This window comes from Thalia democratica, chromosome 8 (genome assembly GCF_965202585.1).
Source record: "Thalia democratica chromosome 8, ktThaDemo2.hap1.1, whole genome shotgun sequence".
Classification (NCBI taxonomy): domain Eukaryota; kingdom Metazoa; phylum Chordata; class Thaliacea; order Salpida; family Salpidae; genus Thalia; species Thalia democratica.
This window is the reverse complement of record NC_139172.1, coordinates 20,413,975-20,437,720: the sequence shown is the minus strand read 5'-3', so window position 1 is coordinate 20,437,720 and position 23,746 is coordinate 20,413,975. Positions and strand designations below refer to the sequence as shown.

General features: G+C 24.2%; 2 protein-coding genes across 2 annotated transcripts; both read right to left on the bottom strand.

The window, feature by feature from the left end:
• Window positions 1–3,305: 3,305 nt before the first annotated feature.
• LOC145842612 (uncharacterized) lies at window positions 3,306–15,785 on the bottom strand. Its single transcript, XM_082950082.1, has 15 exons — window positions 15,629–15,785; window positions 15,209–15,354; window positions 13,088–13,233; window positions 11,754–11,845; window positions 11,528–11,645; window positions 9,668–9,787; window positions 8,889–8,973; window positions 8,695–8,821; window positions 7,858–7,955; window positions 6,322–6,450; window positions 5,454–5,541; window positions 5,131–5,216; window positions 4,542–4,703; window positions 4,175–4,279; window positions 3,306–3,461 (listed from the first exon to the last, which is right to left on the bottom strand). Exons 1-14 carry the CDS (start codon window positions 15,715–15,717, stop codon window positions 4,206–4,208), a joined length of 1,560 nt encoding a protein of 519 aa, XP_082806208.1. The 5' UTR covers window positions 15,718–15,785; the 3' UTR covers window positions 3,306–3,461; window positions 4,175–4,205.
• A 5,624-nt stretch (window positions 15,786–21,409) lies between these two features.
• On the bottom strand, window positions 21,410–22,069 carry LOC145842978 (14-3-3 protein 3-like). Its single transcript, XM_082950449.1, has one exon. The coding sequence runs from the start codon at window positions 22,067–22,069 to the stop codon at window positions 21,410–21,412; it is 660 nt and encodes a 219-aa protein (XP_082806575.1).
• Window positions 22,070–23,746: the final 1,677 nt, after the last annotated feature.

Sequence of the window (23,746 nt, the reverse complement as noted above, 5' to 3'; positions counted from 1 at the left end):
AGTGTAACTTATCTTTACGTGATAACTTTGTATTTAATTAATTGAAGTAATACAAAACTTAAATACAGTTCTTATCTTTTAAATATTTTACCATCGAAGGTGGATATATATTCATAAAATAATAAAACTTGTTGTATTTTATTAATTTTAATATCACATGATTAGGTTTTTTATGACAAATTCTACCTTGAAAGAAATTTTCTTAATTTTTTTTATGATTGAACTCTAATCGAAAATTTAATTAATAAAAAAAATATGACATATCATTTACTATTTTTTAAAACCTTAAAAAAAAAAAAAAAGACGAATTTAAGCGTTTAATTTATAAATTGTTTAATAAGTTTATAAAAATGCAAACCAAAACTTCTGATACTTCTACAGTTGTATTTGTTTCAAAACAATTGAAACAAAAGTTTTGAGTTTTGTTGCAGGTCTTTATTTATAGGTTGATAGTAGTTTAACGGATGTTTGTAGATTTAATAGACATTCATAATTTAAGAAACAACATTAAACAGTTTACATATGAGATAATTGTATTAAAGAACTCAAAAGCATTTTATAAACTATATTTAGGAATTACCTAAGTTATTACGATATTAAATATATCGGTATAAAACATTTAAAGCAAAGGTTTAAAACTTTATAAATGATTTTTTAACTTTTAATAAACCTAAAACTATTTTTAGTGTGTATGTCACTAAGAAGCATTCTTAAGGTCAATAAAAATTTCAAAACTTTTAGCTTTTTTTTTTAAGACACAAGAAAAATAAGTTTTCAGTTTTTAGGTTGCATTAATTTTAGAAATGAACATATGAGCTGTCTCCTAATTTTGTTTTAAATCTCTTATTTAAAAAACTAATCAGCTAGTATCATTAGTTGCTAAAAAGTTGTTTTACAGAACAGATCAAACTTAACTTAGACCAAAACTATAAAACTTTTTTTTTCTTGTTACCTTTTTAAATACACTAAAATTTTTTAACAAAAGGTTTTTACATCTATAACATTTATAATTTTTTTTACAATTTTCAGGCTAAACTGGTATATAAAAAAACTTATTGCTGTTTGATTAATTAGAAATTAAGCTGTCAGACAGTAAATAACAAAAAAGATTGGTACAGTGCAGTGGCGTTGCTCGGTATCATTCTTACGGTGCAGAAAAAAAAAAAACTTCGATTTGCCGGTGCTGGAATTGACTCTGCTTGAGTTGTCTCTGCTGGAGTTGCCTCTGTTCTGCTTAGCCATGTTTTTATTTTTTGTTTGTAATTGCTTGTGGAATGATACTTAAGCCTGTACTGTTTTAGGGAATTTTCAACTTAGCTTACTTGCCGCAAGATATTGAAGTAAATTTTAAAGAAGTTTTGCTTTTTTCATTTGATTTGCGGCAGTGTAGTGAGCAAAATGGTCGTTGTTTAAATTGGACTTTTATAAGAAAATTTATAATAAAAAATAAATATAACGTTATAGATACATAATTAATTTGATGTCTTGTCTATTTCTAAAACGTGGTATGTTGAGTGTGTCAAACTTATAAATGAAGTTTTTCTTACAAAATTTTGAAGTGGTGCAATTGCGGGAGTGCAACACCCCACGCCCTGGTACAGTGCTTTTTCACTTATCCGGACAGTTTCAGTCGAAAAAAAATTCAAAAAGTTTTCAATATTAAATACTAATATTTTTGTGTGATATGAATATTTAAACGTTCATGCTGTAAGAAAATTTCAAGTGATTTAATAATTTCTGCAGTTTAGTTCATTATGATGACGTAATAATAACATTAAAGCTTACATCCAAACTTTGTTTAAAAATAGTTTATTTATTTAAAGTATGTAAAGTAACTCAGCTTTAAAAAATTTCAAACAATCTTGTTTAAAAAATGACTTCAAGCTTTTCACTTAATTTTTTAAAGCTTTTTTGATAGTTGATTAAATTCTAATCTTTTTAAGAAAATGAATGAGTAACAGTTCTTTATTGTTTGATTTAAATTATATTATAAAAATTGTTGATCAAAACACATTTTATTTAAGATGAGGTACATGACAACTCATTTTATTTATAAGCTATATAAGTTTGACACACTTAACATATCAGGTTTTAGAAATGGACCAGACATCAAAAAAAAAGAAATAGAGTTGCACTTATCCTTTAAAATAAATTAGAAGTTTTTAAAATGGTAAACAAAAAATTTGCCAAAGTCTTTTATAATTGAGCAATTTAGCATAGGCAGGTTGACTTTGTACGACATTTTGAAAAATATAAGAAATTCAAAGCAGAAAAAGAGGAGCTGAGCTTTTATTATTTACTACACAATGCTTAATACAAGCAGTTATATAATTTCATATTTTTTTTGTATTTATCCGGACATGCTTACATATAATCTTGCCCAACATGTCTGGATAAGTGAATAAGCAACTTATCAACTTATTTTATCTTATTATTTATATCTTAATATCAACTTATTTTAAAACTTAAAAATTTTTGTTGGTTTAAAAAATTTTAGCAAATTTGGATTTAGTTAAAATGAGAACTTAATTAAATTTATTTAATTACAAAATTAATATACAAAACTTTTTAAGCATCTGTTTCAGAACTTTTTTTTATTTATCTATATTTTATTAAGTATAAGCTATAGGCTTACTGAAAAAACAAAACTTAAAACTGAATTAAACTAAACTTTGGTTTGAGCTATATAAATATTTCAAAATGTGTAAACATTTATTTGAATTTATTTTAATTTTATTTAACAATATGAAACTTTTTTATTAAAAATAACATTACTAAGTTTGTGCTGTTAGAACGGTCGTGTAACAACTTATTTCAAAACATAACCTGAGGATGTTTGAACTATGTTTTAATATAGAGTAAAGAATCGATTTTAAATGATTAAATAAACAGTAAATTATAAAAAAAATCCAAAGATTTAAATAAAAGAATTCATTAAAATATTGTAAAAAACAGTACACTAACAAATATCTATCAAGTATGATAAAAACTATAGAAAAATTACCAGATGATGTAAACTTTTGCTCACAAACATTTTATATTTGTACTTATAGCAAAATGACATCTATCAAAAACTTTTTTAAATTTGTTAAAAATATAAAATAATAAGTTTTTAATTTAAAGTTGATATAACAAATTTACGAATTATTTAAAACTAAACAAATTGATAAAAAACAAATTTACTTAAGATAAAATAGATTTTTATAACTTTTAGTACAAAAAAGTCTTATAAGAGAACGATCAAAAATAAACAATTGTAATTTATAGAGTTTTGATTAAAACTTTTAGAACATATGGTAGCGTATATAACTTTTTAGTTAGCAGATTTTGAAATAAAATATAACAGAAAAATAAAAATTGCATTAGAATATGTTTAGTGCTGCTCAAAATTAAAGTTTCTTTCTACCAAAACTTCTCTTACCTTTTCGTTTTTCAATTAATTGCTTGATGAAAGATTTCCACTGTATATTTTATAACTGTATTAAAAAGATTTAAAATCTATAGCATAAAAAAAAAATATCAAAATATTAACAAAGAGTTATAAAAATTTGTACCTATAGATTAGTAAGCAACAAATTTAGATAAGTAGTTATGAATGCTAATTTTACTAAAAAGATTGATTCGAAGACAACTAAAAGCATGTATATACACTTGATGCGTTTCATTAAGAAACTATTTTTTAAAAGTTTTAAAGTTTATATTTGTCCTTAAAAACATAAGTTTAAGTGAGATGAACTGACAATGTCATTTCAAAACAAACGTTTTAATCGAATCCTTTTAAAGTTGTGAGTTAACTAAAAATGGATAGCTAAACATGTCTTAGTTCATTTAATTTTAGCTTTTTTTGAACATTTTTTGATGGATTGCTGACAGGTTTCATTTTTTTGTATATTTAGGACTTAAATTCATATTATCTCTTTATGGCTAAATGCATGACCTTAAAGTTATAAGATTTTTTTTTCGAACAAACTTTGATATTTTACTTTTAGTTACAGTTTATGTACATAATAAATTAAATGAACCAAGCAATTAAACTGATCATTTTAAAATAATTTAACTATTTTAGATACATTGTCATAATATTTAAACCTACAAAAGTTATAAGACAAATCCATATCTTACAAGTTTTTTTATATAAAACCGCCTTTTTTATAGCAGACTAAATAACTTTTACCTTTGCATAGAAATTTAAAAGTTCAACGTGGTTAAGCACAATTAATATCATTAGGAGTATTTTCATCATAAATAACACTTTTTTGTGGATTCCAAGAACTTTTACCTTTAAAAAAATTTATTTCGTTAACAAAGAAAAAAAAATTGTAACTTTTTATAACAAACCTAAAACTAAGGTTTCTGTTTAAAATACTATTGTTAATTTAATCTAGTTGTATATATATTTATGTGCAAATAATGTAAAAACCCTAAAACAGCCAAAATTTAAAATGTTTTAAATAATATTTTTGCTGCTGTACACAATTTTTAAGTATGCACAACTACTTTTAAATAGTAGTAAAACTAAAAATTTATATAACTTCTAAAACTTTTTGATTCTGTTAAGGAACACTTTGTTATTTCTGTTTTCAATTGCGTTGGATCAGTAGAAAAAGAGCTATTTTTCGGAGCAGGAATGTATTTGTCAGTGAAAAACGAATGCAAACCTTCGGGATTGTAGGCAGCTTGTCGGTCTAAAGTTCGATTTGAAACTGCAGAGTTATATTGAAGTTTTGAACATTGAAAAAAAAGTATGCTTTCTATCGAATACTTAATGAAAATTAGTATTACACTATTCAGTAAAACGGGATAACACAGATCTTATTTGAAATAATATGGCTTATATAAAAAGTTACTAACATGTGTAACTTAAGTTTAAGTATTTAAAAGAATTTATTGAGTTTCGATGTTGTTTAAAACTTTAGTTTGCTCTAAAAATAAAGTTAGTATTAGTTAAGAAAAAAATATAAAAGATCAAAGTAATAAATATTAATTTTTTCTTAAATAAAAACTTGTATTTTACTAAAACTAAAACAAAAGTAGTTTCAACAATAACAACTACACATTAAGACATTAGGAGAAGTGCTACTAGATAAGTCATTTGAATAAAAATAATAATAAACAAAAACTATATTAGACCTTTTTCGTCGGGTGTTTCAATATTTAAACTTTTAATCTTATCTTCCGTTGCATCAACAAGGTAATCAAATTCCTTGATAGTAACACTGAAAAAGGTAATATAAAAATCTGAAAAAATTCCTATCTAACTAGATTTGTAACTTGAGTCAAGATTTTTGTTGGCATAAACGTGTTTAAACTCAATTGAAAAAAAATAAAAACAACACTTTCAATGACATAGTTATAATAAATATAAAATATTATATTGTATAGTAGTTTCTTGAATGAAGTATAATAACTCAAATACAATAAAACAAATTAGTATATAATTAATTGACTTATACCTTGAAATTTGTTGATGTTTTTTGTCGTTTATTTTATCTTTTGGAGGCTCAACAATGCAGTTACCTGTTTCATCCTGGATTTCAACATCTGTAGTTAATTAATTTGTTACAAAAAAGAATTTATATAAAAAAATATATGCTTAGATCACTTCTGCCCGAGTTTATATGTACAGATACAACTTGAAGCTGACAAGGATTATGCTTTAGAATAAAACCCAATACTAGCGAAAGTCTTGTGATTATCTAGTTCTAAAACCGTGGTAAAATTATATCTGTATGAATAACACGAAAGACATCAAAAGTACATAGCATAAATCCATGTGAACGGTTTTGACTCTTATAACACTTTCTACACATATAAAGAAGACCTAAGGACTTCTAAAACTGGTCATGCGTCAAGCATACTAAGTATGACTTACAAGCTACAATTTTATTTTTCTAGTGATAAATCAATAGAATTAAAATTTTTATAGTTTTTCAAGTATCAGGAAATTGTTATGGTTATATATTATTTTAAAGCCTATTTTGTATATTTCTAAAGCTATACTTGAAATCAAATACTTCATATAAATTTTAGTATTTATTTATAGCTAACAAAAATGTTGTATTGTTTTAGTTCGGGTTTTGATTTTTGTTTTTTCATATTTTTTGTAGTAAAACACTGGCTTATTTTAAAACAAGGATTTTAAAACAGCTTTTTAAAATACTCTTAATTATGTAGTTATTTCTTTAACATTTAAACACAAAATCATAAGTTTCAAAACATTCATTAAATTTGATTTAATTTATATTACTAAAAAATAATAATTAGTATTGAAAAATGTAGTAGGAAAAAAGAAAATTTAATATTAAGTGTATAAATAAGTACTTGTATTGGAGTCAACTTCTGTGAAGGTAATGCAAGAGTTGTTGTTGTTGATATGACTACTGTCATTCGTTTGAGGTAAAGAGTTTGAAAATATTTCTTGCATTCTCTTACGTTCGATGTTTATCTCATCTGTATTTTTTGTATGATAAATTATTAAAATGCACCAATTTAACAAAATACTTTATCAAAAAAGTTTCAAGACAAAAACTATATAAATATTTATGTTGACTATAAAAATTACTCAATTCACTAGGTAAACAGCTTATTATACATAATTAATAAAAGTGCGAACTATATATTCTATTCATTACCAGATTTCGGTGGATAAATATTCCGACATTGTCAAATATTAATATGATAATAATTGAAATAGAATATAGTATGACTATTTTATTAATTTTTGACAAGGTTAGAATTTTTTCCACCGAAACCTGGTAATAATTAGAATAGTTATACGCACTATTATTACTATTGTTATTATTATTATTATTATTATTATTTAAGTCTTAAATTACAAACTTATAAACATTAAATTCTATTTTTATCTTGTTTAGTACATAACATATACTAATAGTTTTTTTTTTAAGTTTCGGTTAAAAGTTCTCAACAAGTTGAATTGGAGATAAATATTTGTTTAATTTTATAATAAACAACAGTTTTATACACCTGTTTCGTGTATGAGATATTTCTATCTCATATATTCCTCATAAAGCTTCAGTTTATTAAACTTAAAAAACTAAAACAAATTTAACCTTAATAAACTAAAACTTTACTGGGAAATATATGAGATAGAAATATCTAATATACGTAAGAGCTGTATAAAACTGTTGTCTATAATTTAGTTAAACTAATAACGTATATTATATACATAAGAAATTAGATAACTTTTATGTATACATTACTGTAATAAATGTAATGTTTAATTTAATTTAAAGAAAACAATTTAATTTTGTTAGATATAAAATGTTTAATTTACAGATTTTTTTGTTATAAGATTTGTTTACAAAATAGATACAAAATTCTTATTCAAATAGAATAAATTCAGAGTTATTTTGAAAAAATAATTTATGTTTGCAGGGTTGCCACTCGTTTTGTCAAAATTTTTTCCAGGTTTTTAAAAGTACACATTTTTAGGTCTATTTTTAGTTTAAAGTTAAGTTTCAGATACGAAACTGTGTGAAATAGTTTAAAAAACAATAAAAGATACTGTAAAGCTACTTTAAATATGTTTTATAAAAAAAAAATTTGATGATGACAAATTTTTTTTTTTTTCTGATAAATTTTTTAAGCCAAATCGAAATTTTATTACTGAACATGTGAAAATTGTTAGAATTCCAGGTTTAACCAGGTTTTTTTTTGCCTAAATTGTCAAATTCAAGGTTTTTCCAGGTTTCCAGGTAAAGTGGCAACCCTGTGTTTGACTAGATGATTTTGTAATAAAAACCGGCAAACAGTAAGATAGAAAAATATGAAATAAACAGGATAAAATAAATGAATTTGCGAATCGTAAACTAACACTGACAAGATATAAATTACCTGACAAATTCTGGTACGTTTGGAAATGTTCACCATTGTCGAAACTCTGTCTTATTCCAGTGTTTTGTTTTACATTTAAAGGCGGAACTACTGAAGATCTGCGGTTTGTATATCAAAAGTGATAAACTAACTTTTTATAAGTTTAATTAAGCTAGTTTAAATTAACTAACTAAAAACTTACTTTCAAAACTATTTTGTACAAAAATTTGTTATTATTTGTATTAAACATTAGTTTTATAATGCATAAATCAAGATGTAAATAAAATAAGATCTATCTAAAATAGATAGACCTTTTAATTTTGAAACAAACTTATCTGCTTTTTTTCAGTTTATACAAAATAATATTTAAGATAAAACAAACTTTAGTGTTAACGTGTAAATATATTAAATAACCTGCTTATATTCTAATTAAATAAACTAATACTTTAAAAACATGCGATACAAAAGTATCAATTTTCAAATAACGTCCTGTAAGAATTAACATAATCCTTCAAAAAATCAAAACTAACTTAATAAATTTTAGAAAAGATAATTCGCTAATAAAAAAACATAATAAATACAAGTTTATAGAAAAAATAAATTGGATCAGTTTGTCTTTATATGCTACTTACAATTTTCTGTAACATAGTCGAATGAAATAGAACCAGAAGTCAATTATTCTTTAAACTTTTTAGCTAGAATAAGAAAAACAGGTAATATACAAAATAAAATTAATCAAGAGTCCATACATTACTACGATAAAATGTTTTAAGTACCTCAATACATTCGGAAAAACTAATTTTCATATCCAATATATCACTATTTTTTAAAATACTTAAAAAAATACAATAAACAAACCTGTGTCTTTGCAACATTTCTTTTTCTTGATCAGTGAGAGTCGTAGTGCTTGAAAACTTTATCTCAATTTCAACTGGTTCCGACTGCACAGCGTGACAGGACATTTCTGCTGTTGCTGCGCTCCTAGCTGAACAAACAAAACAGCATGAATAAAACAAACCAAGTGCAAGTAAAATACAAGTGATACCACTAACATGGAGCGCGGGAAGAAGAGTTGTTTCTCCATTGCTGCACTGCCAGTTGGAACGATTTCGCACTATCCTCTTCGTTGAACTCTCCCTGTAAAGATTGAAAAAAACTGTACTGCAACTTTGTGTGTTGAACAATTTACAAAAACTTGTTTTTTTCAAAACTTTTAACGCTGTAACTTTCAATTGGATTAATTTTATATACGAATATAGTTGTTACAAAACCTATTGGCTATACTTGAAAAAGCTGATAGTTTGAATTTTAAAGCATAAGTAGTATTTTTATTTTAATTAGTAATGATATGTACTTTGTCTGATAAAAACGATACCGTTAAGTTTGTAAAACTTTAATTTTAATGTTGGACAAAACTTAGTATCTAAAAATAAAAAGTTTTTTAATACTTCAATGTAGGTTAAAATATATACAACCCGTTTCATATGTACATTTAATATATTAACTTTAAAGTCAACGACAAAGTATTAAAAAGACGCTACTTACAAAACTTTTGATTTTGATAAATAAATTTCGTTTCTGTTTATTAGTAAAAAAGTTCGACAGTAGTATTTTGTAAATAATAACATAATACCGAAAAATATTATAAATAACAGTTTCGAAAAGCTATTTATTTAAATTTTGCTATTAAATTATTCCCAAACAAAAAAATTGTTTATAAAACAGCATATTTTTAAACTTTCAAAAATTTTAACAAAATCACTACTCCTAACTTAAAATTTAGTCTATAAATAAGGTTTTCATTAAAAAAGATAATAAAAATTTAACCTACTTGAAAAAGTAGACCACCACCACTTTCCTTCTTTTTACTAATATTCGGAGGTGGAACGGGAATTTTCTTTTTTTGAGGTTGCAGCTCATTATCGTACAGATTGAAATTAGCAACGAGGTTCTGTAAACCATTAACTTCTTAGATAAATTAGTACATCATAAATTAGAAACTTTTAATGAATAAAATTTTGACATTGTCACAGTTAAATTTTTAAAAATATCAATAAAGTTTATTTAAAAAGCTAAATTTTAAAAATACTTTAACTATTCTTTTTATAAAGATTACGTGCAGGATATACTGAGGCTTGTTTTAGCAATCAAAGAATAAACTATTATCAAATTTAACAAAGTATTCAAATAACACTTATTTTTATAGAGAACAGTTTTGTACAATCTATTCTTATACTACTGAAGTAATTGCCAAAAAAATACTATATGAAGATATAACTGTTCAAGTTATAGGTTTAATTATTTGCTAACAAAAGATCCTAGTGAAATAACTTCACTGGAAATTAAATAAAACAAATTGTTCAGTAATCTTCCTTTATTGTACCAACATATGTTTCTGTGTGTTAACGAATCAACACACTTCAACTGGGTTCTGTAAAAAAATAATTACTGTAGTGAAAGAATAGAAGCATAGAATAAAGTAGGTGTATACATGTTTTCATTAAAATAAAATATTTTCTACAGATAATAGTTAATAATAATTTTTGTTTTTTTTTTGTGTTTTGATTTCTTAAATTTTTTTGTGTTTTGATTTCTTAAGCTTTAAATTTTTTAATTCTTTTTATTTTTGATATTTACATTTGAAATAAATCTGCATCCTAATTGTATATAACTTTGATTTAATCTTTACAAGCTTTTGATATATAATATACATGTTACATCGAGTTTCCGTGATTTTTATTGTCTTCGCCGTTGTTAAGTTTTATTAAATTTTATTGATTCACTAACTAATGGTTGATGTTTTATTTTTGTTCAAAATAGATTACAAACATAAAAACTAAATTAACAAACTATTAAACAGTTGAAATAACCTTATTTATATTGTGACGTAATTATTAGATGTAACGAATGTATTTCGTTCATTGATTAACAACAGTGAATTTGAATCAGTTATCTTTCCCATTTAACGTGAGTGCTTTGTTTATATTATGATTTGTTGTTTTGTTGTGTATTTTAGTTTACTTTACTTGTTTTAGACTTAATAATTATAAACATTATATAGCTTTATAACAGTCGGATTTAATATTAAGTATTTTACCTATTATTAACTATTATCTGTAGAAAATATTTTATTTTAATTAAAACATGTATACACCTACTTTATTCTATGCTTCTATTCTTTCATTACAGTAATTATTTTTTTACAGAACCCAGTTTATGTTTGTTGATTCGTTAACACACAGAAACATATGTTGGTACAATAAAGGAAGATTACTGTACAGTTTGTTTTATATATAAAGATATTAAGACATTAATTCTTTTAAGACAGTTAAGATTTATTTACAGAAATTATTAAAACTTTACACAAACACAGTGGGGACAACACATTAATACTGTACCATACTAACTGATTATTTTATTTTGCTTACATAAACTTACTCAGAATTAGTTTCTATAAAAATTTTAAAACCAATAGGTGTATATTTAGCGTATTCGCTAAAATTTATTATGCTTATGACTAAATATTTTCATATCGATGAAAATGTTTAAACGTAAAAAATAACTTGTATTTTAAAACTTCATTAAAAATATAGATTAAACAACTTTGAAAAAAAAGCTTAAAACTGAAGCAACTATGTATAATCACTATTAGATCAAATAGTATCTATTATACACTATAAAAAAATCATACATTTTTTTCCTGCCAGTTAACGCCTGATACGTAAGGATAGTAAGTTTCGTCTCCCCATCCCGCCTTTGGCCTCATCACCAACCCGTCAACAGCTGGAATGATGCGTTTTCTGCCCCATCTGATACAAAAAAAAACTTTAGGTAATTTTGAAGTTTATCTTTAAAAATCACAGTTTTCAAAACTTTATATTGTAACACATAAACTCAAGCTAATTAAAAGTCCAAACTTTAAATAAAACACTCCTATAGCATGGGCGTTTATGGTTTGAACACTGGACAACGGAAGATTACCATCTAAATCACTTTGAATATCCATAATCTAAGAATAGTATACATACTTATTTATTTACTTTTTTCATAATTTTATTTATCACTATAAATTTAAATACTTGCACCTGTAATTAAATAAGCAATAACTATTATAATGTTAACTAAAAAAATTTGTTTTGCTTATTGTAAAGTTTAAACAGCATTAATTAAATTAATACTTGATGATCTAAAGTTTAGACGGTATTTTTTTGTCTTTTACAAAATTTGCTTTTAATATACTTCAACTGTTATGGAAGTTAACTATAGTAAGAAGTAAAGCCAACTTTAAAAAAGTATTTATGCTTTTAACTACAACTTAACAGAGTAAAGTAAAAGTTGAAGAATATTTACTAAAACAGTTATTAAAAAGGATAGTTTTATGATTACCAACCTTATTAAAATCTAAACAAAAGATACATAGATTAACATAGTTTTTATTTTAAATAAAAAAAAAATTTTTACTTTTTTGTTAATAAACAAATAAATGTTTTTAGTTTGGACCAGGGACGTAGCTAGCTAAAAAAAGGTACAAATCTGCAAAAATTAAAACATCTGAAATAACGCGTGATAATGTCCTAGCGGGAACACAGCAATTTAAACTACCTCTAATGTGATTGAATTTAATCTGAAAACATGCAGTTATGTTAATACATCAAAAATTGAATGTTGAAGTACAAGTGATAACTGTATATAAGGCAATTTATTTTGCTCCACACCCCCTATGAATATGTCATGCTACTTGTGTAAACCCCGAAAACATTCATTAAAAATAAGTATAAAAAATCACAATTTAACTCTAAAAAATTTATATTGTTTTCAAAATCAAACATTAAACGTAGTCAATAATAACAACAAGTTATGCAAATTTTTGTAACATTTGAAGCTACAGCTTCCATTAAAATCAATTTTGCAATGCAGATTTTTGTCAAATTAAAGCTTTAACGCGCTAAATGTTACAATTTGGATGTATTTAATTCATTTAATTTATACGACACTAAAAATGCTAAAGAGTACATATATGTCAAAATTACCTCTCAGGCGTGCATAACTAAATATATATGAATACTAAAAGCTAAGAAAGCAGAGTCTTTTTGAAGCTAAAATAAAAGCAAGCTTTGTCGCACATAACTATACGTTTCTGTAGATTTGCAGAAACTTACCAAGCTATGTCCCTGGTTTGGACTAAAAGCTACAAAAATAAAACAGGTTTATTTGAATTTATTAGTTAAGACATTTTCTTATAAAAAGTTACTTCATTGGAATCTTTTTTCCTAGCAATAGAAATCCATGTCAGCTTTGTATCTGTTTTACTAAGATTACTTTTTTGAGAAAGTACTGGATCTTCATTAGATAATTTTTCAATCAATCGTGTGTAGTTTGTTCTTCGTTCAGAAGTTTCTTTTATTAAAATTAAGTTAACAAAACTAAATTTTAAGTATTCTTATTTTAAAAATTAACATTCCAATATTCGAAAAAAAATTATAAGCTAAATTTTTATAAGGGATTTATAAAAAAATCTTCACAACATGCTTTACATTGATACTTGTAAAATAAGACAATATAAACAAAGCCTACCTATATATTATTAAAGTACTGTTAATGTTAAAACAAAAACAGCTATACATAAAATATAGTTGTTTTTACTAATTACAAATAAATGAACTTATACATATGATATTTCTTTATTAAAAAAAGAATTCTTAATAAATGCTCTTAATACTAGGTTCAAACTCCCTCAAAATATAATCTTTTTTATCTGAAACTAATTAGTTTAAAATAGTGATCAAAAATGTGGATTTCTAACGTGAATGAACTAGCGAACTAAAGTGTTGTAAAAAACTATTTTGTTAAAACCTATTTTAAGTTTTAAATAAATTTGTTTAACCTTTTTCAATCTAGTTTTTATTGGATAACGAACAACTGTAATGTATTTTTTTTTATTTTTAGTGGAAACTTTCAAATTTTTTATCATAAAACTATAATTTTCTAAAAATCAAAACATATAATAGAATTATTGTTTGAAATAAAAGATAGTATTTTTTAATCATGCAAGGAAATAATTTATAAAAAGTTGGAGTCTTCACATAAAAATCTTAGAAAAAGCAATTTACGAATGGTATTTTTTATACTTTTATTCATTAGTATTGGATAACTTTTACTCAAATAACTTTATCTTTAAAATCAATAAAAAAAATCTATCGTAAAAAAATTAACGTTAAGAACTTAAAAAAAGAGTCAGAAAACAATTTTGTATAAAAAATATCTAATAGATTGAGTAACTTTTATATATTCTAGTAAAACAGTAAAACTTAAAAAATTCAGTGTAAATTACTACTAGTTAAATAACTTTTCTTATAGACAACTATTTAGGCATAAAACTTAATCGAAAAAAATGTTGCAAACAAATCATGACTTTGTTCTTATCTAGATAAAGAATAATTATACAACAAGATCTTATATATATAAATTATATGAAAACAGAAATAAAAATCGTGATACAGGTTGACAAGATTTATAATTTAGAAAATGTTTGAAAATAAAACTAACTTTAAGTTATTTTTGTACTATTGATGGAAAAATTTGGCAAGTACTAAAAAAAAATATTTTATTATCTCAAATATATTAAAAAAAATTGATGTCCTTAATAACTTTGCGTTAATTAGTAAAAATATTTTCGTAATATAAGCAAACATTTCGTATCCAATAGGATTATGGTATTTCAAAATGATTGTTTTAGATTAACTTAATAATATTCTAACAGCAAGAATTATCAAAATATTTTTTAAACGCTTAGTGTTTATAAGCATATAGAAGGAGAGTATTTAATAACTTCATTGCTCACAATTACCATAAATAACTTGATAACATTATAAGAAATTAGAAAAAGTCAGTTATTTTAGTACTACTTAAAAAAAAACTCCTTAATGCCAAGTTTTTTTTTCATAATTTTTAATTTTTAGGTATTCTTAAAAACAGGTTAACTCTTTGAACTTCTATTATTGATTAATGGCTACCCTGGTATTAGTAGTCAAAAAAAAGCTTAGACTAAGAAACTTTAATTTAGTTACTCTACAAAATACATATGGTGAGTAGCATTGATTAATTTAAAGTTTAGTACAAACTTTTTAACAAGCTCATGATTTAAAAACAAAAGCAACATAGAATCAGATATTTCAATAAAACATACATCATTAATCTCTATATAAATTAATAAAACTTTAATAGGTAATAAATTAAAATGTTCAAAAAGTTGATAGTTTATTATACTAAAAATACATTAAAATTTAAAAATTGCACTGATAAAAAAACTGCAACAATCAAACTTCAAACTTATGTGATATTATAAGATTAAATTTATTTATTAATTTTTTACCTAAAGGTTCATCTTTTAATACTTTTACTCTACGACTTTTATCCTTTTTTAATAAATTATGTCTTGAGGAACTAATTGTGTGCTTTTTTGATTTCGGAGGAGTAGGAGTTTTAGACACAGATGATTTCCAAACGTTTCCTACATTTCTGCAGAACAAAATCTATTTCATTCTTTACATTTATAAACTAAGAGATACTTTTTAAAAATTTTTAAATTTAGAGGAGTTAAAAGATTTAAGCAACCAGTGTTTAATAATTTCATAAATTCTTTAAGGAAAGCACAAACTTAGAAGGCAAATAATTTACTAAAAGTTTTTTTTTGTCTTATAATTATAAGCAATAGTTCAAAACTTTCTCATCAATTAAACTAATTGATTAAAATCAAAATTTTAAAAAGTGATAAAAATTACAATTGTATTACTTCCGCTCTTTTTTCTCTAATTCCATAGTTTGCTTTAGCTGATGAAGTCTCCATTCCATTTGTTTATTATCAATATCTAGCTTATTCATTTCCCTTTGTTTATATGTTGAACTATTTCCAGATTTTTTCCTCAAATCAGAGGCTCTATTTGGTTTCACAAAAGACATATTTCACGCTATTTGGTAATAAATTCTGAAAAAAAAAACAACTTTAAACTATTAAAAAGTATAACTTGTCAACTTTTGTATGAAAAATAATAAAGTTAATGTTAATGTTATTTGTTTTCACTATATGTTAAATAAATTTTAGTCAATAAATTAATCTCCTAATAAAATTTTATATTCTGTTTAAAAAAAAATTATTAAAACTAATAATGTAAGGATTTGAAAAAAAAATGACCAAAAAAAATAACTAACAATATAATAAACTAAATCTAAAATGTAGAATAATAACTGTGAACTCGAAATAAATATAGAAAATTGGGTAGTTATAAGCTTATTAAAGACATTAATCAAATATTTCAGAAGTACATCTACTACATAAAAAACCGTTATAAATATTTTCTCAAGAAAACATTTACAAACTTAAAAAGTATGTGTTAAGCAAAAAGAATAGTTTAAAAAAACTTAAATCTCAAATTAAGGAAAACAACACCAAAAATATATTTAACATATTATATAGTATGTAACCTTTAATGCATATGAAAAAAAGCTAACAAGCTAATTCAAGTATTTATTAGAAAACTTAACTTCTTTAAAAACTATTCAAAATTCTGATCAACTAAAACTGTTTTAACAAAGCTTAGTACTGCTAAAAAATAAGTTTTTTACTAAAACAAAATAATTTTATTTTAAATGCAATGCTGATTTATAAACATATTAAGCTTAAAAATCTGAACAATAAAAGTTCTTTAAGTTAAACAAATAAAAAAAACTTTATTAGTTTTTAAATCTGTCTAATGTAAACTAAGATTTTTGGTTTCTCCTTTTTTTCTAATGTATGTGATGTCATTGACATCTAAGAATCCTGTGTCATTGAAGAAACTAAGTTGGCAAGTATTAGTTTGGTACAGTGGAACACTAGATATTTTGATCATAGTTAAACCACAGTTTTTGTAACTAAACCGAAAACAAGAATCAACAGGCAACTGCATCAGCCTCATCATTAAATATCTGATCAGATCTGCATTGCAGATTACAAATCTAACTTTTACTGTTTTGCTTAAGTTAGGTTTTGAAAGTTCATTTATAAAGTAATCATCAGCAGCCAAGTTTTGAGTTGCGGGAAGTCTCTTACCTTCAACTTCAACATTAGCAAACTTACTTCTGACAATTGGACTAATTATAGGTGTTACAGTATGACATGGAACTGCTGACAAGCTTTTCACAGGACACATCTTTGAGCAGATTTTTAATGATTTTTTAAATATACTGGCAGTACTTTTACAATGCTTATCATTTGCATAGTGAATGATAAATTCTGGGTTAAGAAACTTAGTGACATGATCAGCAAAAAATTTCTGCATGTATTTTCCACATATCTCAGCTTGTTTTTCACCTAAATCAGTAAGATTTCCTTCTCCATGCTCAATATCATTTTCACCAGGACCAACAAAAATTATATATTGATCACTTGTAGGAAAACGACTACCTTGCCATCTATGATTCCAAGGGGTTTTTGTTTGTTCAACATCATCAGCAGGTGTAAACACAAAAGCATTGCTTTTTATAATACACTTTGACTTTAATGATAAAATACTTCCAAAACCAACTAAGGCTTTTGAAACTAATGAAAAACTCATACTTACTAATATAGCTAAATTGTTACTTGTAATAACATCTATAATCTTAATTCATAATGCAAAAAGTTATTTATACAACAATCTACTTACATTCAAACACAGGGTGGCAACTGATTTTTGAGAAATTTCTTCCAGGTTTTCTGAATTTCTTCCAGGTTTTTGAAAGTATGTGTTTTTGGGTCTATTATTAGTTAAAGGAAAAAAATAATTTTAATATTACAACAACAATGAAAAGATATTATGAAAATACTTTAAGAGTGTTTATAAATAAAACAATTCATGATGGCACTACTTTTTTAGATATTGATAAATATTTGGTGTCAAATCACAGTTTTACTGCTTACCATTTAAAAATTGTTTGAAATTACAGGTTTTTGCCATTTTTTTAGTGATTTTTGTTCACAATTCCAGGTTTTTCTAAAGTTTTTAGCCTAAGTTGCCAAATTCTAGGTCTTTCAAGATTCCAGGTTTAGTGGCCACCCTGCAAACAAAAAATCAATTTTAATTAACTATTAAAAATGCCATAAGTTTAACAAAAAAGCATTACCTCATTTTAACTTCACTTAGGTCAAATAGTCTTGTTTTACAAGTTTATAATATTTTAGCAAACATTTAGATAAATATACATACACCCATTTTTTTAAATTTACATTGTTGACTACTTATAGCATTCTCAGTTTATAAGGTATATTACTAATAAAAATAAAAATAATTTTTGAATAAAGTACTTTAAATAGAAATATAAATCATGTACACAAAATAATGGACTAAAGTTTTATTTTAAAATGGTAACAGGTTAATTATTTTTACCTATTTAACCTGAAAATACTTTATATACTTTTTTTGCTATCTAAAACATAAATATACTTCAAGCAATACCTTTCACGATATAAGTAGTATTACATTAGTATAGATTTTTTTCTTTGAGACAAGTCAGCAAATTATTTTAAGAAGGGTATAAAAAAAATAAAAGTAAACAATTTTTTAATTAAAAAATCTTAATTGTATTTAAACTTTTTATTTTAAATAACTAGTAAAATTGTATATTTTGACAAATTGTTTATTATTTAAAAGTTAGAATTAAAAGATAAATGTTTTTTTTTTCCTTAACACAATGACAAGATTCATTTTATTTTACATGTCTGGTGACAACTCTTAAAATTATTAATTAGACTTAGTTTACTCGTTTCTAAGGTGATAGCTTTCTGAGGTTTTCTTCATAGCAGGGACTATTTTTCATAATTATTTCAAAAAACATAAATGAAATTAAAACTTTATAAAGACTAAATAAAACTTTGATCATATAAATAAAAACTCAGAAAAAGAATAACGATCCTAAACTTAGTAGTAATAACTAGACTTTAATAGTTAAGTCCAACTCCTAATGTTTTAATCTAAGAGAGCTTTTGTTCAGTATGTAGAAGTAAAAGTATTTGTTTTTATTTAACTAATATAAAGGTTAAACATTATTATTTGCTGATTGTATCTGTTGTAAATTAAAGCAAAAACTGTTTTAAAAAAATCTGACTTATAAAAAAATTAAATCAGTTTCAAGTCTAAATATAAAATGAGGCTTGAAAGTTTTTATTATAAGTTAAGATTATTAAGAGTATCATAAGTTAACAATTACTTTTCTTATTAGAAGTTAAGAAAAGTAATTGTTTTATGGCTAAAATAACTTAAAGTTAGTTTTTAAATAAAAATTGTAAATAAACATGTGTATTAAAATTAATACAGTTACAAGCAAATAAATTTAGATTTTTTTAGGTAACTCTAGTTTTATCGAAATCTGTTCTATTAGTTTTTATTTGTTAATTATTTCAAAATGATCATTTTGTTATTTAAATATTACAACGCTCTACAGTATAGAAAAAGTAGTTGTTAACAATTTTTTTTATAGCTAATTAAACTAAGATAGAATCAAAATTTGAAATGTTTTGTTTAATTGATTTTTCTTATTAATCAAAAAAATTAAATCTTAACATGTTTTTAAAAGTTAGTGGTGTACTAAGTACTTACTTTTTTTTGAATAATAAAAAATTATTAAAAATCCTCCGGATGTTAATTAAAAAAAACTATTGTTTTAAAAACAGCCGAGCAAACATGTTAAATAGCACTGCTTTGTTAACTCGAGCGTGAAATTACTAACATAAAACAAACCAAAGTTTATACGCTTCATTGCTGAATTAACAAACTCTTAGCATTTTAACAAGTACTTTTTGAGCCGAGTACTTTTGTAGGTTTTACAAAAAAAAACTTGCCACCAATTTTGCTCTACAGTTGTATAAACAAAAATCTTCGTTTGCAAAGCTGTTTAAAAAAATAATAATAATCTCCAACATAACTTACAATAATGTTTTGAAAAATTTTGTTTGTTATCTGAAAATACAATATTAGTTTTAAAAAACATTTTGAAAAAAATAATTACTGTGGTAAAAAACTTTTGTAAATTTAGAAAAATTTTTTTTTTAATGTTACACAATACACAAGTAGAATAAAGGGGTTAGCAACTTTTTTTGTCGGCAGGCATTTTTACTAAAAAAATAGTTCTTTGTACTGGATCTAGTTAAAAGTCTACTATGTTGGCTACGTAATTGTTAAATATTATATTATAAATATGAATAAAAACCTTATGAGCAGACAGGTTATAAAATTATCGGTAGTTCGGTATGCAATACTGTTTACTAAAAACCAATTTACGGAAAATTTAAAAATTTTTGCTACAGAAAAATTTATTTAACTTGTTTTGCACTGTATTTTTCAAGCTGAAAAACGTCGTGGGCCAAATATTTGCTAGGTAGGCAGTACGTTGCCTGCTTTTACAAATGGGGCGAGTTGAAGAGATCAACAAGTAATTTATGGACAGCTAAAATGTTCATTTTAATGAAGTAACTTACTTTTAGGTTTTATTAATTCTAATATTGTTGTAGCCAAAAAACTAAGTAGCAGCCTTAATTATCATAACAGTAAAAAATATTTGAAGCAACATTTTTGTTTTTAGTTATTCTATGGTGTATAAAAATTATTTAAATGCTTTTCCTTAAACAAAAGTTTTATTTTGAACTTTTACCTTTTGAGGCGTTATGTTGTATTAAATTAATTTTTAGTAATACTAGGACTAAAATAACTTGACCTCTAAAGTTATGAATTTCATTTTTACTGTGAAAAATATTTAAGACATACAAAACACATTTTTAGCCTTACATAACATTTAACACAAATTATATAGTAATTATAGAAGGGGACTAAAAAAAGACTAAATTTATTTCCACAATGTTTAAACCGACTCCATTGTTTAAATAGTAAAAAGTTATAACTTCAAAACTATACTTTACTTCATTTATTTTACTTTATTTCAAAATTGCACTAAACACATTCTAAAATCTGCTTACAAAGTTAGGTTACAAATTATAACTAAGTTAGTTTTAGGTTTAGTTAAGTATGTTAAGGTAAATAAGTTTAAGTTAGTTTAACTTAGGACCAAAATATAATATGTTTATTCTTTAGTTCAAATTTTATTATATAAAAAATTATATATTATTTTACTTATTTTAGCTACAAATAAATACAAAGTTAGTTCAGATTCGACTATAACTGAAAATAATTAAAAATAGTAAAACTTAGCCTATATATACTTTTATAATAATTAGTTTATAATAAACTAAACTAACTTTTTACGCCAATAAAAATTCTGTTAAGATTGATAAGAATACAAAACATTCGTATTTGTCTTAAATTATTAAAGAATAACGAATTAACAAATTAAAGAATTATAACATAATAGCCAGAAATATATTTAAAGTTTTATCTAAACACTTTTTTGCCAACTGTATTATGTAACTACAATATTTTTACTTATATATCGTTGTATATAAGGAAATATGAATAATAAACAAAAATATAAAAATTAATAAGAAATTTATATAAGTCTACAGCTCTACATATTTTTTAACAATAAAACAGTGAAACTTGTTAAACAGTCACTGCATTTTCATCCACTGGTCAATGCGTTCTTTCAGCTCATGCAACACCAAAAGCGCGTCGTTCTGCAAACTCCAATCCAATTCGGCCAACCCTGAGACTCCTTTTTTGTAAGTTCTCTTTACCACACTCAACCCTACGTTGTTGCGCCTTTTTTCAGCGTCGTAAAAAATAGAAAAATCAAAAGCGGTCAGCAGTCTCAACGGGTGCGCTGGATTCAGGTGCTTCTTCGCTAGCAACATGGATTCCCTCAGCGCCACGTACGCTTTCTCCTTAAACTTATTTTGTTCAAATTCAGACGCCAGTTTCGCCTTGTCGCTGTACTGACGAGACAAGATGTACTTGTAATGAGCAACCGACTCGGCAGTTTCGTCTTTGTTCAAGCTATCAGCAAGTTCGATTGTTTCGTCACAAATACTGTTCAGTTTCGCAGAAAATTGAAGCTTCAACGCGGCGTCGGAGCCGTCAAAAGTGTTAAGGGTCTCAATCAAGCAGTACTTTTTCTTTTCGTAAGAACCAAAAAGCAACATTATTTCTTCGTAGTTTGGTGACGCCATTTTTGCGGCTTCTCTCATGTATTCAATGACGTCATCATGTCGTTCCACCTGACTGCTCAATTTTGCGAGGGAGATCCATTCTTCTCGAGTTTCTACAATCATCACTTAATGAATAAACAATTTTGGCTGAAATCGTAGAAAACGTTGTCAGCTAATTAAAATTCTTCGAGTTTAAAATGATCAAACTTAGTATAAAATTAAAAGTAAAATTTAACCTTTATTTTATAAAAAAAAAGTTTTTTGTTGTGTGTTTTTATTTTGATTCCTGGTGTATATATCTTACATAAAAATCTTCAAAATACAAAATGGGCCTTAATTTGAATTTATCTTTAAGAGATTATTCTATTTATGTTTTATATAAAGATAAAATAGTATGGATAATACCAATGGAAACATAGAAATACTAATTTATTTACTTTTACTGTGTTTCTTAATTTTTAAACAAAAATTTTCTTTTATCTTACTAATTTATTACTTTTCATACAAAGATGATTTTAATGATTTTAAATAGTCTACTCCAGAAAAACTGTAAGAAACTTTAAAATTAATTTAATGAAAAAATGCTGAATTTGTTTGTAAGTATTTAAAAACAAGTATATTCTTACAAACATACATACAAAACAATTTGAAGCAAATTAGCACATATTCAAATCATGAGTTCAAAGTTTCATACTATGCGTTGCACTTCTTTAAAAAGCTAACATATTATGTTTTGTAATTTAATAGTCATAATAGTATTTTAAAATTAGCTCTCAAGATTTTATGATGCTAAGTAATGGAACTGTATTGGTTTAAAAGTTCATGAATAACAAAAATTGATAATAAGATACAACTTTTATATTTGATTTGAAAAAATGTTCAAGTCAAAAAACTAAAGGCCTTTTTTAATGTTTAAATTTAATACAATATTAAAAATTTTTAGCAGTAAACATTTATCTATTTGGATGTTTTTTCATATATAGTTTCAAAACTAAACTAATAACAAAAGATTTTATATATATATATATATATAAATGTGTTGTTATTGAAAAACTATTTTTTTTTACTTGTATATTCTTTTTGTAATTCTTCTTTATTTACATCAACTGTTTTTTGAACTAAGCTTTTTTGATACAAAATCCCATAAAAACCACATGTATCTAAAATAATAAGATAATAGTTGTAAGAAAAAAAATTACATCTTTTTTCTTAAATAAAGTACAAAAAAATAAGAAAATTCAGAATAAAATATTTCTTTTTAGCGTCAAAATAAAGTTTGAATTAAACGTTTCGACATAAAAAAAAACGATTTATGTTTAACTGTTGAGAAAGTAACTATTTAAAAAGTTATGTTAACGTATACTTTTTATACATAAAGAAAAATTATTTGAATGATACTAGAATGAATGGTTTGAAGGTAATCTGCCTTTTTCATTATCTATGGTTTTATAAAACAATTTTACTGTATGTCATTAAAAGGATAGAAAAATTTTGATCACTATTGTTGTATTTTAAGCTTAAACTACTTTTTTATCTTTATTAAATAGAATATTTAGATATAAAATTTTACTTTTATTGTTACTTTTATTTGGATTATTTGTAAAATTTATAATAAATTATAACAATGTAATAAAAAATTAAAACACTTTGCTGAAAACCAAAACAGTTTTAGTTTTAATAAATTTAGATGTATAAAAACAACCTGTTTTGACAATTCTAACCTAATAGTTTTATTTATCATGTTTTTTTTTTTACTAGTTTAATATTTTAGTTTTAATTTAAATAAACTATTTTTTTAAA